Here is a 20,018-nt window from a genome sequence, read left to right on the forward strand (position 1 = left end):
TGTCTCTGTACAGCCTACTAGTATCTCAAAATATTGAGATAGTATCTCAAAATATTGACTTAGTATCTCAAAATATTGACTTAGTATCTCAAAATATTGAGATACTATCTCAAAATATTGAGATAGTATCTCAAAATATTGAGATAGTATCTCAAAATATTGACTTAGTATCTCAAAATATTGACTTAGTATCTCAAAATATTGAGATACTATCTCAAAATATTGAGATAGTATCTCAAAATATTGACTTAGTATATCAAAATATTGACTTAGTATCTCAAAATATTGACTTAGTATCTCAAAATATTGAGATAGTATCTCAAAATATTGAGATAGTATCTCAAAATATTGACTTAGTATCTCAAAATATTGACTTAGTATCTCAAAATATTGAGATAGCAGTTTACTTAATAATAATAAAAAAACATTTTGCTGGATTATTTATTTTTTTTAGGTGGCGGGAATGGGCTTCCATAGAAACCGGAGTGAGTAAAAAAAATAAGGAAGATGAAGGATTGCCCTGAACATGACTCACTGACGGCCGAAAGATCAAAGTCCTTTAATGCACGCTTCACAACTTCAGAACATGAACTCTACAGTCTCTTTAGCAGCTGTGATGACAACCGGCCTACTGGAAACTGCTCATGAATCCCTCACTTATTATAATGATTAACACAAGAAACTTTCCACAGCTGTTTTCTCCAGCTTTCACTGTGTTGCGTTTCTGCTGATGTGCTTTAATGACGCGCTTTATTGTGTATAGTTCCGACATCAGCAGAACACGCAGACTCAGGTGTGGTATGGATGCTGATGAGAAATAGACAGTAGATGTAAAGAAGGTGAAAGCGAGAAAGTATTAAAGATCTAAAAGCATCTCACACTGTTCCCTCACCTGGAAACCAAACCATCTCTAGGTAATAAATGTCAGGGAAACCAGCTCAAATGCCCTTGGCATTTAGACATGGGAGAGAGTGAGTGAGAGAGAGTGAGAGAGAGCATGTGTGTGAGAGAAAGAAATAGGGAGAGAGAGAGAGAGAGAGAGAGAGCTTACCATAATATATTCCAAAACACATATGTGCTCATAAAACCATGAGACTAGACCAAGCTGGCAGTAAAAAAATAGCTTCCCTTTAACCTGTTTAATTAAACACATGTAAAGATGGACCTGCAGCTCCAGAGCGAGAGAGGATCCAGGGCTTTCTTGCAGAAGTAGAAGCAGAAGACTTTAGAACAGGGTAAGTGTTTCTCAGCTCACACACTGAAACACTGAAACGTGCCGAGCTGCATGCACTCTCAGCTACTCTCAGCTCTTAATATCATCTGACCTACTTACACAGAACTGTTTAATAGTCCTATAAAAACGAGTGTATTTATATATTTCTTCTTCCTGAACACCGTTTTCATCATTCACTTAAAACATTACTCCCAAACAGCACTCTGTACAGAGTTAATGCTGAACAGCCATAATACACATTTAGCATTACAAGCTTTTTTCCTGTTCTGACATGACTGTTGCCAAATAAATGGGCTTAATGATGGAATTAATGATTTATAATGCTTAGGTTATGAAATTACATTACTGCATCTTAAACAAGATGAGTGTAATTAATAAACTCAGTTGTTTACACTACAGGTTTTGCTAATAATCTGTAGTTTTCACAGGATTTAAGCCAAAAATTTATTTGGGAAAAAAATAGTTACCACTACCGACCGTAGTTACTACCATGCTACGGATATGCATGTGCCAGATGTTGCCGATTACTATAATATCACTTACTGTGCACTGTACACTGTACTGGACTTCTATGATGTATTTCTGGTACAGTGTGGAATCGCTGTGGATTAAGGAAAGATAAATGACTGCAGAACTTCAGAAACTTAATGTCCCATCCATCCATCTAACTCTATTAAATGTGATAAGCATGCTGACCAGTGTTCAACCAGATCAGCTCACAAGCCAAACAGCGCAGCTACAAACAGAGCAGTAATGGAACTACTTTAACTCGCGGAGTGTTTATAATCAAACAGACCATATTTTCTCATTCTCTTTAACTCAAAATCTTTCAATAAACAGCGACAATGGAACTGTGGTATAATCGCAAAAATACACTCGAGGTTAGTGCTATAACATGTAATATTGGCACTGCTGTGCTGATCCACAGTACTCAGCCGGACGGACAGCAAATATCACACGTTATAGCACTACCTCTTGTGTATTATTGCTTAATTAATTAGGTTATAAATCATTATAAGCAGTTACAACACATGCATAGGAGGGGCAACAGTGCCCTGTTGTGTACCAAATAGTAATTCCACATTCGTTTATACTATTGAACTTCAGATTTTACTATATGCCTATCTTAAATTGTATTTTCCTATCGGTCATCATTAATATTTCTGTCAATACCTTAAATAATTTAACTATAATAACTGACTTACTGTTTTTAATAGATACATTAAAAAAATGAATAGTCTGTTGTTTTATTAAAATATACTGTTGTTTTTTCTATTTATGTGTTGTATAAATATTTACAACCTAATTTATAACCATTAATAAAAATATAAACTATTGGTACCACTTTAAAATAAGACTACATTTATAAAGGGTTTATAAATGGTTTAGTTTATTAATGGTTACTAATTAGGTTGTAAATGCCTTAAAAATCATTAATAATCAGTTATAACACATACATAGAAATGTACATAGACCTGTTGTTTGCCAAATAGTGAACCCACAGCAACATAACTGATAATTAATGATTTTTAAGGCATTTACAACCTAATTAGTAACCATTAATAAACTAATTGTAAACCATTTGTTAATCCTTTATAAAGGTAGTCTTATTTTAAAGTGGTACCAAAGAATTATACAGTACTAGTAAAATATGCCCAGCTAATCATTTCTTGTTAGTAGTACATTTTCTGAACATTACGGTAATTAATGTTCTTAGAACATTCACTCTGTCTTTCTGTACCTCTCAATGTTCTTAGAAGGTTAATATTTAACCTTTTAAAATGCTCTGGTAATGTAGCAGCAATGTGACTTGTGTCAATGTTTACATTTTTTTTTACATGTTTAGGATTTTAGTGAATGTTGTTATAAACATTTCCATAATTAACGTTTCACATTAATATTTATCTAGCTGGGAACTTTTTTATAAGGAAAGTTATCCTATAACACTGTGATGCAAACTATTATTATGTCACACTTTTTCAGAACGTTCTTAAAAAAATTCCTTTTTTCACTGTAACATTATAGACTAACCTTCCCCAAACCTTTTCAGAACTAGTTGCTAAAAGCTCTTGTAATGTTCTCTGTTAGCTGGGTTTATTATACTGAGAGGACTGGTATAATAATATTGACTTGGTCAGGCTGTCGTTAGCATACAGCGCAGCTTTACTCCTGGGAAACTCACCCCGACATAATTGCAGTTTCAGACTATATAAACAGGACTTGTGTAGAATCATCTGACAGCGGTTCTCCAGGGCTTTGTATTGCTAGGTAGCTCTCCCTCTGAGTGATGATCACTCTGGCTGGGCCTGTGTGAATAGAGGCTTGAGATTACTAGTCTAAAAATGAAACAAACGACAAGAGACCTGCAACTACTAACAGTGCTCTGGAGAGTGTAATCTATAGATAAACAGTGTAGCACTGAGCTAATTTTCTTATAACCTGTAAAGACAGCAGTTCTGACTTTACTGCATTACTAATGAATGCTTCAAATAGTTACTGAGTGATGCTTATATGACCTTTAAAAGGTTCTTCACATACTTTTAAACATGTGTAGGACATGTTTAGGTCTATGATTCTTTGTGGACCATTTAAAGCAAGAGTGAATGATCAAGAACAGAGTAGCAGCTCAGTGGGATCTTTAGACCAACACACCATAGAGGTCTCATCTCACCTTGTTGATTAACAATTTATCATCATATTTCCAGAGTTATTTGAACAACTCTTGCTTTGTTTAAAGAGCAACATCCATAGAAACATGAAAGTAAGGTTTTCTACACATATGTTAAGCCTAGCCCTGGACTAAATTGCAGTACTAATGACAATTCAAAATGTCATTAGTAATGAGAAACTTTAAAACTATGAACAGCATACTCCAATTTCTTTAATCGAATTGAGGCCTACAGAACATCCTGGATTTTACCTGGGGAGTAACTGGATGATTTAGCGCATTTCTACACATACTTCTACTATTTCTTTTAATACTGGTTTTGTTAGTCTGCAACTGCACTCAAATACAACAGGCTTTTTTAAAAACAAGTTTCTGTCAGTACTGTGATCTGATAGAAATCATTAAAAAACAAAGATCCACATTTGACCGTATTTAGGGTTCATGTTTACAAAAGGCCGCAGCAGAGTCTAATCCATTTTTGAGATTATTGTCTGGTTGCAGAAATGTCGAAATCTGATTATTAACCCTTAGTTGTTGCATTTTCAGATTTTATGCATGTAAACATATGACAAAATGTGATTTTCTGTATTGGTCAGATTATTAAGGCTACGTTTTTGCAGCTATAGCTGCACCAAGATAAGTGTGGGTACGAGAGAGAAGCACGTAGCGCATGCGTAAAAACAAACAAACAAACAAAAAAACACATACATTCCGATTTGACTGTTTACATTCATGTGGCATGTCCATGGATCGGATGCGTATCCGATTTATCGGACCACATATGGAAGTGACTCAAGTGAAGTGATTTGAAAAAGTCGGATTTGGCACGTTCACACAGCCATGAAAAAAATCTTATCTGAGCCACATTGAGCAAAAAAACAGATTTGAGTCACTTCAGCCTGGTAATGTGAACATAGCCTTAGTGACAGTAAAGATAATTGACATTATTAATTTTGATGATTTAATTAATCTTATTTACAACAATATTTTTAATTTGTTAATATCATTGTAACTAGTATAAACACATAGTTACTTGAGACATTCCTTAACCGTTTAACAATGTTTATTACTGTCAGAAGTACTGTTGTTTGTGACCCTTGTTATTTATATAAACATAAAAATCTGTTTATCACAGCTACTTAATTATCAAGAACTACACGGCCTTGCTCCACATTATCTCTCTTGCTGAGTTGTGCTACACAACACACTTCCTTACACTCTTAAACACCCAGCAGTCTGTAAGTGTGTTGGTGAACCTCAGACTTTAGAATAACACTCTGATTGATCTTCCTGTTTTCACCACTTTAATGACGCATGATTTTTGCTTTTACAATGAGAACTGCAGCCACGTCAAAGCAGCATCGCTACTCCTAATGTCTTAATAAATACTTTTATTAACTTACAGTAACCTCTAATCCTCTCGCCCATTCAGCACACACACACACACACACACACACACAGTTCCTGTTCATGATTATAACAGATTCTCAAACAGCGGCTTTCCTCACACACTGTACTATTAATCGCTTTCAATAGGAGGAAATACCAGAAGTTTGTGGTTAGAGTTGGGAAACTGACCTAATATCCAGTCTGAGCCAGCCAGCACAGGTCACTGCTGACACTCCATAATGAACCAGGGCTGACAAGTGCAGGCTTTGCTATTTTACAGATTTATTTTCTAAAAAGAAAGGTGCCACAGTTTGGATTTTCTCCAGATCCTCCCACATAGTCTGTTTCCTGTATGTCAGTAATATGGCTGAATGTGGATAACAGTAAATCATCAGCTTTGTTTAAACTTGCCTAGTAAGAGTTTGTCTCTATTACACACATTAATAAAACAGTCAGTATCAGAAACTGGACACCACAACGTAGTATTAGAAACATTAAAGGATAAATTATATATATATATATATATATATATATATATATATATATATATATATATATTTGTATTTTTGACGCATTGTCATCACCTAATTCTTAAATGCAACATAGCTTTCCCCAGTCAAATTACAAATATAATTTCACAATTATAACCTACAGTGAAAAGCAATATATACAGCTCTGGAAAAAAATAAGAGACCACTTCAGTTTCTGGATCAGTTTATCTGATTTTGCTATTTATAGGTATATGTTGGAGTAAATTTGAACCTTGTTGTTTTATTCTATAAACTACACACAACATTTCTCCCAAATTCCAAATAAAAATATTGTAATTTAGAGAATTTATTGGCAGAAATGAGAAATGTCTGAAATAACTAAAAAGATGCAGAGCTTTCAGACCTCAATTATTGTGAAAAAAAAAACAAGTTCATATTCATAAAGTTTTAGAAATCAGAAATCAATATTTGGTGGAATAACCCTGGTGTTCTCCTCCACCAGTTTTACACACTGCTTTTGGATAAGTTTACGCCACGTCTGATGCAAAAATGTAAGCAGTTCAGCTTGGTTTGATGGCTTGTGATTATCCATATTCCTTCTATATCTGAAACAAAATAATAAACCACTTAAAAATTATGAGTTTCTTTAATTTTACCAAATCGAATATCTTTGGAATATAATTAAGAGGAAGATGGATGATCACAATCCATCAAACCAAGCGTAACTACTTGAATTTTTGCACCAGGAGTGGCATAAAGTTATCCAAAAACAGTGTGTAAGACCGGTGGAGGAGAACATGCCAAGATGCATGAAAACTGTGATTAAATACCAGGGTTATTCCACCAAATATTGATTTCTGAACTCTGAACTTTATAAATATGAACAAAAATATAAAGAATTGATGCAATCATAACTTCACAGTTTAAACATGTAGTTTCTTTTCTTGTGCAATGCAGTAAAATAATGAGGATGTGGTGAAGATCTTGAGTATAAAATATAAGTATATGTACAGTCCAGTGTTGCGCAATACTCTTCAGTATGTCAAAATGCACAAGTTTGAGTTCAAGAAGCTTTACTGTTGTTTCAGCCATATACAAACAGATAATAGAGAGAAATTACATTCCTAACAAGACCATAAGTCAACATTAACCAACACTGTGCAAGACTACACACAGCCAATCTGCAGATATGAAGAAAAAAAAATACAGTGAATAAGATAAATATGAAGGACAGTAGGCACAGTAAACAGACAGGCTAGTGTAGCAGGGACACAGCAGTTAATACTGAGTGAAGTGTGAAGTGAGGACAAGCCACAAAAGATATGTAACATTTAATGAATTTCTTTTTCAAACCAATATTTAATGAGGTTAACCAAATTAAATTATAAATCTCTTTTACAAGTAACCTGGCCAAGAATGGAAACACAACACAACCCTTAATTTACACGAAAACACTGATTGGCCAAAAAAAAAGTCTATTATTTAGTTGGATCTTTAGCTTTGTTTACGGCACGCATTCCCTGTGGCATTGTTTCAAAAAGCTTCTGCAATATCACAAGATTTATTTCAATCCAGTGTTGCATTAATTTTTCACCAAGATCAGCATTAATGAAGGTGGAGTCTGACCACTGCACAAAGTTTCCCCCAGCACATCCCAAAGATTCTCAATGAGGTTAAGGTCTGGACTCTGGGAAGAAAAAATAAATCCATTGATGGAATAACCTGGTCTATATTCTGTATATTCAGGTAGTGAGCTGACCTCATTCTTTCAGCACATACTGTTGCTGAACCCAGACCTGACCAACTGCAGCATCAACCCCAGATCATTTATTTAAATATTAGTTAAATCCAGGTGGTGACTATTGAAACACACTGATTCTTACATTTCTATAGTGGTTCCAACCTTTTGAATGTTGGTTTTCAAACTGGTGTAGATGCTAATAATCCTTAAATCTTTTCTTTTCAGGTGTGACCAGGTTCCCTCTACCTTTCCCAGCTCTACACCTGAACCCTGCTTTCTCTCCAGTAAAACACCTCACCCTGATGTCAGAGGCTCCAGCTTTAGGGGTCACATCAGCTCAGGATGAGGCCTCCACCCCTAGCGGTGACTCTCCCGAGGTGGAGTGTCCCGTGTGCTACCAGGAATACGATCAGGACCGCAAGCTTCCGCGCATGCTGGAATGCCTCCATGTGTTCTGCACCGAATGCCTTCACAACATCCAGCTGTCCCCCCTCCACCCACCTAACCTCAACTGCCCTCCCTCCATCTCCTGCCCCCTGTGCCGCCATTCCACCCCACTGGAGGACGGCAACCCTCACTCCCTGCCCTGTAACTCCCGCATCCTCGCCCAGCTCCCCCCCGTAACTTTCCGGCTGCCTGTGTCCGTGTCCACTCGGATGGCCACCGTGACCCAGAGGGTCATCCTGTCCCTGGAGTCACGCGACGCCCGCTTCATCATCTTACCCACAGTCAGCCTCAGAGTGGAGCAGATGGGCGAGGGGTCAAACTCACCGGGGCCCACAGAGGGCAGGGTGGAAGTGCTGAGGAGCCACCGGAAGAGCCTGATATGTGTGCAGATGCTGGTGGTCATATTCTGGTTGCTCTTTGTCCTGGCCTGTGTGATCGGGGTGGTGTTCGGCCCAAACTTCTTCCACAACTGAAACTAAGACTCAGAAACAGAGAGAAACAGTTTAGTGTTGAATCTGTTCATGCAAAATCAAATTACAACATTATGACCATTTCCTTGTTAATACATTCACTGCCCACTTTATCAGCTCCACTGACCATACAGGAGCACTTTGTAATATAACATTTTCTAAATGTTACAGTTAACTGTTAAAATACTTTTTTTTGGTAAATGGTTACATCAACTTCAGTGTCTAAGTTACTTTTAATTATGAATTAGTGATTAGTTTTGAGAATGTTACTTTAACTCAGTGATTCTGAAACTTTTTCTATTATTCCCCACCTCAGAAGAAGGGGAAATTCCACGCCCCACCTGTTCCATATCGCCCCAACAAAATAGTAAAAAAAAAATTAATATGCAGTTTTCAAATTTTATAATTTATTTAAATAACATTAATTTCTGTTTCTAAACCAGTAGGTAACATTATAACACCAGATACAACATTAACATCAATATTCAAAAATGCAGAAAATTGGCCTACTAATTAAAACTATTGTTTAGATTCTCACTTTTCACTCTGTGCAAAATGTAGGTAAGGCAGGTACACAAATGACTATGTCTTATCACAGCATCAATGACTGCAATGAGCCTGTTTTGCACTACACATCTTCTCAACATTTTAAACATCCGGGGCCTTTGCCCGCCACCCCCTCACCCCTTTTATTGGCAAAACAGAGAGGTATTAAAAAGACAGGCTTTAAAAATGTTAATTTCTTCCAATTCCTTGCACCCCACCTGCAATACGCCCCACACCTTGAGAAAAGCTGTTTTAACCCTTTCAGAACCTGGATCCATTACAATGGACATCATGCATTTTCTTTATTTTTAAATGTTTTGTTGCACATAAGTAACCCTATTTGAGAGCTGCTGTCCATCAGAATAGACCATGAATCAGCCAATAGACAAGTTTATAAACCAATAAAACAGTAACTGGAAAAACAGTAGTGCTAAAACCATGGAGGCGAACAAAATTTTTTTTGCTAATTTGATGTATTGATGTATGATTTATAACACTTTAATCATGTTTTTTTTACTGTTTAGAGAAATTAAAAGGTCAATATGAAATATAAAACATTTTGCACACACTTTTCTGTGTATTAAAGACAGAAAACAGCATGTCCTGGTAATGATTTAGAGGATGACCAACACAAACTTCTGAGCTTCTGTCTCTGACTTTACTTTAATCTACAAGGTGGAGCAGCTGTAGGTTGGAGTGTGTAATAGAGTGGAGGACAGTGAGTGTTTATACACAGTGTTTAAAAACTCCAGCAGCACTGCTGCTGTGTCTGATCCACTTGATTCACCAGCACAACATACACTATAACTCACACACCACCATCATGCCAATCAGTGTCACTGCAGTGCTGATAATGACTCATCACCCACATAATGGTCCTGACCAATAAAGTACAGAGTGAAAGGAGGATGATAAAATAAATTATAGAACAAAATGCTCCTATATAATCAGTGGAGGAAAATATTGTGAATTGACACTGTATAATCCCAATGATTTTGGACAACTTAAATATGTAGATTTCAGTTCAAAATGTAAATGTCTTATTTAGCTTGATGCTTTTTATTTCTTTCTAAAGCTAATTTATTCATAAAACTAATCAGGTCCAGTCAAAACGTTATACATTAACCACCAGGCTTGGTTGGAATTTGGGAATTAGTTGTAAGTGCACTCAAAAATCTGTTTCCAAATCTGGATTTTGGTTTATATTGATCAGGAGCTCATGGACTGTGTGGTGCTAGTGGGAGGACTGTTTTGAGACATTTTGTTCCACTTGTTGGAAGTAAATAAGTCACATGTTTGATAGATAAGACAGCTGGATTCCAATGATTCTAGAAGTTTTTTTATTTTTTTCCCAACTGATTCTCTTTTCTTTTTCTAAGTGGTATCTATCACTGGTGCAAAAACTGATATTAAACTGATTAAAAAGGTAAGTGCAGGTTTGATCCTCTGCCTCGACACCCTGAAACTCTTGAGCTACTTCAGAACAAAAGAACTTTGGTGAGAACAGAAACCAGAAAGCACCTAAAAAGCCACCTGTCCTGGTTCCACTTCTTCCTGGTTATTTATCAATATAGATACAAATAATAAAGAGAGCAATTAATATTGGTCCTGTTTCCTTCTTGTAAACTGTTTAAGCTCCTCGTGATAACAAATTTTTACAGCCATGCAGAGCCAAAAAATAATAATTTGAGTAAAAATGACTTAAACTTCCCATAAGGAAATATGGTATTTGGCTATATATACAGCTCTGGAAAAAATAAGAGACCGCTTAAGTTTCTGAATCTGTTTCTCTGATTTTGCTATTTATAGGTATATTTTTGAGTTAAATGAACATTGTTGTTTTATTCTATAAACTACAGACAACATTTCTCCCACGTGTCATATAAACATATTGTCATTTAGAGCATTTACTTGCAGAAAATGTAAAATGGCTGAAATAACCAAGAAAAACACAAAAGATTTAGAGTTTTCAGACCTCAAATAATGCAAAAAAAAAAAAAATTATATTCATAAAGTTTTAGGAGCTCAGAAATTAATATTTGGTGAAATAACCCTGATTTTTCATCACAGTTTTCATGCATCTTATCATGTTCTCCTCCACCAGTCTTGCACACTGCTTTTGGATAATTTTATGCCACTCCAGGTGCAAAACTTCAAGCAGTTCAGCTTAGTTATATTCCAGAGTTTTTTAATGTGGTAAAATCAAAGAAACTCATCATTGATAAGTGGTCTCTTATTTTTTCCAGCGCTATATTTCAAATATATATATCCATCCATCCATCCATCCATTTTCCTCCGCTTATCCAGGGTCGGGTCGCGGGGGCAGCAGCCTAAGCAGGGAAACCCAGACTTCCCTCTCCCCAGCCACTTGGGCCAGCTCGTCCGGGGGAATTCCAAGGCGTTCCCAGGCCAACCGAGAGACATAGTCCCTCCAGCGTGTCCTGGGTCTTCCCCTGGGCCTCCTCCCGGTGGGACGTGCCTGAAACACCTCACCAGGGAGGCGTCCAGGAGGCATCCTAATCAGATGCCCAAGCCACCTCAACTGGCTCCTCTCGATGTGGAGAAGCAGCGGCTCTACTCTGAGTCCCTCCCGGATGACTGAGCTCCTCACCCTATCTATAAGGGAGAGCCCAGACACCCTGCGGAGGAAACTCATTTCGGCCGCTTGTATCCGTGATCTCGTTCTTTCGGTCATGACCCAAAGCTCATGACCATAGATGAGGGTAGGAACGTAGATCGACTGGTAAACCGAGAGCTTTGCTTTTTGGCTCAGCTCTCTCTTCACCACGACGGACCCGTACAGCGCCCGCATGACTGCTGACGCAGCACCGATCCGTCTGTCGATCTCCCGCTCCATCTTTCCCTCATTCGTGAACAAGACCCCAAGATACTTAAACTCCTCCACTTGAGGCAGGACCTCCTCCCCAACCCGGAGAAGGCATTCTACCCTTTTCCGGCTCAGGACCATGGCCTCGGACTTGGAGGCGCTGATTCTCATCCCGGCCATTTCACACTCAGCTGCGAACTGCTCCAGTGCGAGTTGTAGATCACGAGCTGATGAAGCCAATAAGACCACATCATCTGCAAAAAGCAGAGATGCTATCCCAAGGCCACCAAAACGGATCCCCTCAACACCTTGGCTGCGCCTAGAAATTCTATCCATAAAAGTTATGAACAGAATCGGTGACAGAGGGCAACCTTGGCGGAGTCCAACCCTCACTGGAAACGAGTCCGACTTACTGCCGGCAATGCGGACCAAGCTCTGACACCGGTCATACAGGGACCTGACAGCCTGTATCAAAGGGCCCGGTACCCCATACTCCCGGAGTACCCCCCACAAGACTCCCCGAGGGACACGATCGAACGCCTTCTCCAAGTCCACAAAACACATGTAGACTGGTTGGGCGAACTCCCATGATCCCTCCAAGACCCTGCTGAGGGTATAGAGCTGATCCAGTGTTCCACGGCCAGGACGAAAACCACACTGCTCCTCCTGTATCCGAGGTTCGACTATCCGACAAACCCTCCTCTCCAGGACCCCCGAATAGACCTTACCAGGGAGGCTTAAGAGTGTGATTCCCCTGTAATTGGAACACACTCTCCTGTCCCCCTTTTTGAATAAGGGGACAACCACCCCGGTCTGCCAATCCACAGGAACTGCCCCCGATGTCCACGCAATGTTGCAGAGTCGCGTTAACCAACACAACCCTACAACATCCAGAGCCTTAAGGAACTCCGGGCGGATCTCATCCACCCCCGGTGCCTTACCACCGAGGAGCTTTTTAACCACCTCGGTGACCTCAGCATCCGAAATTGGAGAGTCCACCCCAAGGTCCCCTGGCTCTGCTTCCTCAATGGAAGGCGTGCTGGTGGGATTGAGGAGGTCTTCGAAGTACTCTGCCCACCGGCCCACAACGTCCCGAGTTGAGGTCAACAGCACACCACACCCACTATAAATAGTGTTTGTGGGATACTGCTTCCCCCTCCTGAGACGCCGTATGGTGGACCAGAATCGCCTCGAAGCCGTACGGAAGTCATTTTCCATGGCCTCTCCGAACTCCTCCCACGCCCGAGTTTTTGCCTCAGCAACCACCCGTGCCGCATGCCGCTTGGACTGCCGGTACCCGTCAGCTGCTTCCGGAGTCCCACGGGCCAGAAAGGCCCGATAGGACTCCTTCTTCAGCCTGACAGCATCCCTCACCGCCGGTGTCCACCAGCGGGTTCGAGGATTGCCGCCACGACAGGCACCGACAACCTTGCGGCCACAGCTCAGGTAGGCCGCTTCAGCAATGGAGGTGCGGAACACGGCCCACTCAGACTCAATATCCCCAACCTCCCCCGGAACGTGTTTGAAGCTCTCCCGGAGGTGGGAGTTGAAGCTCCGTCTGACAGGAGACTCTGCCAACCGTTCCCAGCAGACCCTCACAATTCGTTTAGGTCTGCCAGGTCTGACCGGCATCCTTCCCCACCATCGGAGCCAACTCACCACCAGGTAGTGGTCAGTGGAGAGCTCCGCTCCCCTCTTCACCCGAGTGTCCAAGACATACGGCCGCAGATCAGATGACACGACAACAAAGTCTATCATTGAACTGCGGCCTAGGGTGTCCTGGTGCCAAGTGCACATATGGACACCCTTATGCTTGAACATGGTGTTGGTTATGGACAATCCATGACGAGCACAGAAGTCCAATAACAAAACACCACTCGGGTTACGATCGGGAGGGCCATTTCTCCCAACCACACCTCTCCAGGTCTCACTGTCATTACCCACGTGAGCGTTGAAGTCCCCCAGCAGAACAAGGGAGTCCCCTGGAGGGGTGCTCTCCAACACCCCCTCCAAAGACTCCAAAAAGGGTGGGTAGCCTGAACTGCTGTTCGGTGCATAGGCACAAACAACAGTCAGGACCCGTCCCCCCACCCGTAGGCGAAGGGAGGCTACCCTCTCGTTCACTGCGGTGAACCCCAACGTACAGGCCCCGAGATGGGGGGCAACAAGTATGCCAACCCCAGCTCGGCGCCTCTCTCCCGGGGCAACTCCAGAGTGAAAGAGTGTCCAACCCCTCTCAAGGAGACTGGTTCCAGAGCCAGAGCCGTGCGTCGAGGTGAGCCCGACTATTTCTAGCCGGAACCTCTCTAACTCGCACACCAACTCCGGCTCCTTCCCCTCCAGAGAGGTGACATTCCACGTCCCAAGAGCCAACTTCTGCAGCCGAGGATCAGATCGCCAGGGTCCATGCCTTCGGCCGCCACCCAAATCACACTGCACCCGACCCCTTTGGCCCCTCCCACAGGTGGTGAGCCCATGGGATATATATATATATATATATATACACACACACAAATAAAATATATTTGCCATACATTTCAAGTAGAATTAAGGACACCTATTTCATCCATATATGACAACACAACATTTTAAATCTCCAAAAACTCACAGGAGAAGACAACTAAAAATGAATTACATTTTTGTTCCATTTTCTATGCTATTTATGGCATGTCTGTTGCTCTTCCCTTATTATGCAAAATAAAAAAAAAACAAGAAATATGTATGATATACAATATGATTGGTTGATGCATGCTTAAAATTATGATACAGGATGAAACTAAAAGTATTATATCTAATACTCTATTGATGGATTAGACACTTAGGCAGTGAAAACACATGGTTGGGGATCCCTCTAGTGGTTATATATGGCATTTTCATATGGTGTCACAGTTTATGTGCTTTTTTTTTGGGCTTCCTTTGCCCAAATATAGCTAATGGATTCTGCAGTCCTGACTGCTTAAAGTTTTTTTACTCTGAGTCTTGGATAGACACAGCGGTGCACAGATGAGTGATTTGTCTGATTCTACAAATAAAAGCTTAAAGCCCAGGATAAATAAATATCTGAAATGGTTAAGTAAGAACCCTACAGCAGGGAAAAGACAGAGCAGTGCTGTACAATGTATTTTTTTTTACAGCAGAACACTGGACTTGTACAACTACAGTGTTTTTTTATTTTTACTGAAGCGTGAGTAAAATGTCAGAGTTTCTGCGCTTCAGTGTACTCTCTACATCTGTACTGGAGAGATGCAATACCATACTACCTTTAAGCCCAGTGGTGCTTTGTCCTTTTTGAAAAAAATACTCCCATCAGGACAGGGCTGATTCATTACAGAATAGATTTTGTAATTAAGAAGTATCAAATTGTATTATCACAATACTTGTAAAATGAGATGTAATTGAAGTGTAGACTTTCTGGTTTAATGCAAGAAGTTGAACAAAAATATCCTATAAACTGTTTTTAAGAATTACAACTGTTTTTCTACAGAGGGCTCATTTCAGGGGCTCAAAAGTAATTGGACAAATTATCCTAAAAGCAATATTAGTGGCTTCATTGGTTAATCCTTTATTAATCGATCATCAGTTAAGATAAAATGTCTGGGGCTGATTCCAGGTGTGAGCTTTTGATGTAAACCCACAACGTGTGCTTAAAGGAGATCTTAGTCTAAATGAAACAGACCATCATTAGACTGAAAAAAGATGAAATCCATCAAAGAGGGATGGAGAGATGGTAAAATGTTAGGAGTGGTCAAATCAACAGTTTTGTCCATTCTAGGGGAAAAAAAGTGCAAAAAAGAGGTGAACTCAGAAACTCAAAACGGCCTGGACCACAGAATACATTTCTTGCAGAATCCTTATTATTGCAGAACCCTTGATAACATACACCTAAGTGAGAAACACTCTGCAGGAAGTAGAGTAGTGTCTCAGTCTATCATAAAGTGAAGACTACTTTGTGTGTTTAAATGATTAATAGAAAGGCCAAATTAGACTTTTCCAAAAATACATCTAAAGAATCCAGTCCAGATCAGCCTGTACTGGAATAATGGGAAGAAGAAAGTACAGAAAAGGCTGGGAAATAGCTTGACACAAAGCTCTCTACATGCCCTGTAAAAATTGCTGGTAGCATGGGCATGTATCGCTTCCAGTGCCACTGGGTCACTAGTGTTTATTGATAATGTGAAAGAAGACAAGCAGAATGATTAATTCTGAAGTGTACAGGGACATACTTTCTGCAACAACAACAACAAAAATCTTCATAGATTATTTTTGTAACCTTACACTGACATGCCAAAGGCCAAGGGAGAGGAACTATATAATTACTCAATATACAATATATATATCATCACATGTCCAAAGATAACATCACAGAAGGCATTACCATCCACAGTGGACAGCAGAGTGGGGGGCAATGATTGTGACTGATGGTGTCTGGAAAGAACTGTCTGTGGCAGGAATCACATACACATTCAATGCAGGATACTCCAAGGAAATGTCCCACATGTCAGTGTAAAACACTCCTTCAGCTTCCATTGGACATGGCAAAAGTCATGGGACAGAGTGCTATAGTTGCATGTCATTGTAATCCATGAAATTGTATTTGGTCACTATGTTTAGTAACTTTTCTGATTGAAATTAAAATTGAAATGACTGATAACCACATTAACATCCCTACATTATCTTTCTGGATAATTACCTGCACACTCTGTCTCACTGCAGGTTTGTTCCGGGGTTTTCTGAGAAACTAGTGCCAAGACACTGCTGTCAGTGTCAATCAACACACCTGTCTGACAACATCTGAAATGATATTACTATACCACTAGCCCTGGGCGATACCTAAACTCGCATTATCATTACCTCCACACTCCCAAACAAGAGACTAAAGGTTTATTAACATAACAATCCACCGTTTTAACTGTAAAAGGAAATAAAATACAGAATGTACGTATATTTTACATTATTATGAAAGCGATTTAAAGGTGCCATGGGATTAATTTAATGCACAATGCAATTGCAGTTACATTTTAGACAGATATCATTAAGCAATAATACACAAGAGGGAGTGCTATAATGTGTAATATTGGCATTGCTGTGCTGCAGTGCCAATATTACATGTTATAGCACTAACCTAGAGAGTATTATTGCAATTTTACCACAGTTCCATTATCTCTGTTCATTGCAAGACTTTGAGTTAAAGTGGATGAGAAAATACGATATGTTTGGTTATAAAAACTCAGCTAGTGTAAATAGTTCCAATGCTGCTCTGTGTGTAGCTACGCTGTTTGGCTTGTAAGCACTGTATCCGTGCTGGGTTACCTGCAGTGTTGCCAACTCCTCAGTAAGGAAAGTAGCTATTGGCTGTCCTAAAAGTCGCTAGAAGTCGCTAAATGACGTCATCACCTAATTTGCATAATACATGTTTTTGAAGCTGTAGGATTAGGGTTTTGGGAGAGAAAAAAGTGAGTAAAAACACCATAAATGTGTTAGAAATGTTACAAATGAACAACTTCTGTTGCTTTTTAAATAGGACGTCACTTTTTACAATAACTTCATTTTTACGTTTTTTGCCATGTTCTTAAATGTTATTATAAGAGCAGCCGGAACTGTTATTCTACGTTTTTGTTTTTTTAATTTTTTTTCAGAAGTATAAATATTAATGTGTCTTCAGTGTGACACGAACAGAAATCCCTTAATCTAACTCACACAGTCTCAAGGTGCTTACACACTGAACGCGGTATGCCGCGCGGCATTCCGCTGTGCTGCCGCTCTGCTCTACGCTGGTCAGTTGCGGGTGCGTTGCGCTGCTGCTGACGCCAAGCGTCTCCTGCTGATAATAGGCGGAGTTTTCTAAAACCCATCACCTCTGCGAGCGGTGTTTTGTAGTTTTGAGTCTCTACAGCCTCTGTGGATCTGTATATGTTTCTCAGCCTCAGAACAAAGCTCTGATTCTTCTCTTCCTCCTGTTATCTCTATATGAGTGTAGGGAAGTGATGTACAGCTGAGGGGATTCACTAATCGCTATTATTAGTCTCTCGCGCACGTTTATTGTTGTTTGGACTACAGTTTCTCTCTAGTCGCGTGAGTTCATGTCATGCGTTTTCTGCCGAGGTACCGCTTGCCGCGAGGTCAAAGTTGAACCATGTTGAACTTTGCCCGCGGTAAGCGGTAGCGCGGTGGAGGCGTGGTTATGGGCGGGGAAACGCGCCGCTTTCCGCTCTGCTCCGCGGCAGCGACGCACCACTCTACCGCTCTAGACACTATTGAATCCTATGGGGGTCAGCGTACCGCGCCGCACCTACCGCGTGCAGTGTGTAAGCACCTTCAGTCATTCACTCACCTCATTCACCACATAGCCTGTCACTCACCTCCTCCACAGTGTCTGCCTCTTTATATAAAAGCTAAATATCTATTGAACCATTGAACAATTTGTCTATGATTCAATAGATATTTAGCTTTTTTTTTTTTTAGGATTTCTGTTCGTGTCACACTGAAGACACATTAATATTTATACTTCTGCTCTGTAAATACAGAGCGGGGTCAGTCAGCGGCGGCTGTGGGCACGCGCGATTCATTTAAACAGTGTGTTGGTGGAGCGGTGTGTGTGTGTGCTCTGAGTGTGAGAGAGTGTGGGTCTGTACTGTGAGTGGTGTGGGGCGGGGCTCCCGGCAGCGCCCCCTGCAGCGCGGAGGACAGGAACTGAAGTGCGCGTGTTCATCTCAGAGTCGCCAAAAGTCTCCAATAACACCACAAAAACTCGCTAGATTTGTCGCTAGTCGCTTTTTTACAAAAAAGTCGCTAGAGGGTCTGAAAAGTCGCTAAATATAGCGACAAAGTCGCTAAGTTGGCAACACTGGTTACCTGTATGTGGCAGAGGAATACATGGAGAACTTCGGTTACAGCACATTACCAATCACATTGCAGGGTCGGAACTAACTGTGGTATAATAACGTTTATAGGTGTGGTCTGAAAAGGCCCTCAGAGGCTGTGTTCAGGTAGTGTACCTCAGCCAGACTGCAATGCTTGCTTCCAGATTTATCACCAATTAAGCCATTATAGGACCACCAGGGACACCAGCTTTAGCTATCTATAAGTGAATCTACAAGTTCAGCTGCAATATCTGTGTGCAAATGTGCTGCAGGATGGTTAAAGAACCTGTATGCCTCCGTGCCCAAACATATCTCATCTTTTAATCCAGACTAGAGGCGGCCCAAGAGATTTCTAGACCCTACTTTACATTTACGTTTCCCCTAATAAATTTATCTTTTTTCTCTAATATTGTAATCACTTAGATATATCAAAAGTAAAACGCAAAAACATATATGAAGTTCTTATGGAGTTGTAATGCAGAAACATCTTCCAGCTCAGGGCATATGGAGGTCTGACTTCCCCAACCCCCCTCACATGAAACATTATGGTTTTTGATGGCTGTATGCCTTAAGGACTGAAGTGGATGTTAAAGACATTTGCCAAATTCGCTGAATGCTAAATCAGCCTAACTGCTCTGTAGAGAGTACAGTACAGTCTAAAGAAAAAGGCATGGTCAACCTAAACTTACATGTTTTTCTTTCATTCTCTGCTTATTTTTGTGTGTTAAACACTTTGGTACTCTTTGCTTAAATTAGATTTAACCTAAAACACTAACTAGGAGGGTCTGATACATGACAACCTGCCAGGACTCACTGAGCTGAACTACGAAAAACAAGATGACAAACAAAAAGGGTTTAATGTGACAGTGAACTGACAAATAGTGTTCATTAACTATTAATCAAACAAAGCTATTAAGCCACAACATTTCCATGTGCATGATAAAACCTTTTGTGTGAGTAAACACACAAAAAATTCTCCCTTATTGCACCCAGATTGCTGCACAAGTCAGCATGGAGTTACTTCTCAGACAGACATAAACCAATTACAGGTTTGGTCTGAAAAGGCTGTCAGAGGCTGTGTTTAGGTAGTGTACCTCTTGGTGAGAGAATGTTGACTACTAGACATGCCTCTACAACTCACTTCAAGACATTTTGCCAAGCTGTCTCAGCCAGAATGCAGAGAGCATTTATGGGACCATCTGCAACACCAGCTTCACCAACTCACCAGCTTCAGGCAAACTCTGTCCCAAACCCAAAATCCCAAACTCTGTTTCAAACCAAAATCCCAAACCAAAATCCCCAAACCCCTAACCCTGTCCCAAACCAAAATCCCCAAACCCCTAAC

The 20,018-nt window shown here is 40.3% G+C and overlaps 3 protein-coding genes across 3 annotated transcripts in view; 2 read left to right on the forward strand and 1 right to left on the reverse strand.

The window, feature by feature from the left end:
* The window catches only part of slc16a13 (solute carrier family 16 member 13), a 252,457-nt gene that overhangs the window by 198,331 nt on the left and 34,108 nt on the right, over positions 1-20,018 (forward strand). The gene's annotated exons all lie outside the window — the stretch shown is intronic.
* si:ch73-335l21.2 (RING finger domain-containing protein) lies at positions 482-10,591 on the forward strand. The gene is made up of 2 exons (XM_022678465.2): positions 482-1,235; positions 7,749-10,591. The coding sequence occupies exon 2, from the start codon at positions 7,826-7,828 to the stop codon at positions 8,441-8,443; it is 618 nt and encodes a 205-aa protein (XP_022534186.1). The 5' UTR covers positions 482-1,235; positions 7,749-7,825; the 3' UTR covers positions 8,444-10,591.
* Positions 11,235-12,278, reverse strand: LOC111194361 (uncharacterized). Its single transcript, XM_022678338.2, has one exon. It carries the CDS (start codon positions 12,147-12,149, stop codon positions 11,286-11,288), a length of 864 nt encoding a protein of 287 aa, XP_022534059.2. The 5' UTR covers positions 12,150-12,278; the 3' UTR covers positions 11,235-11,285.

Source organism: Astyanax mexicanus, chromosome 8, assembly GCF_023375975.1.
Source record: "Astyanax mexicanus isolate ESR-SI-001 chromosome 8, AstMex3_surface, whole genome shotgun sequence".
In the NCBI taxonomy this organism is placed as follows: domain Eukaryota; kingdom Metazoa; phylum Chordata; class Actinopteri; order Characiformes; family Acestrorhamphidae; genus Astyanax; species Astyanax mexicanus.

Bases quoted from the DNA above. Each gene is read 5' to 3' on its own strand.
- si:ch73-335l21.2 (XM_022678465.2), top strand. From the start codon at position 7,826: ATGTCAGAGGCTCCAGCTTTAGGGGTCACATCAGCTCAGGATGAGGCC.
- LOC111194361 (XM_022678338.2), bottom strand. From the start codon at position 12,149: ATGGATAGAATTTCTAGGCGCAGCCAAGGTGTTGAGGGGATCCGTTTT.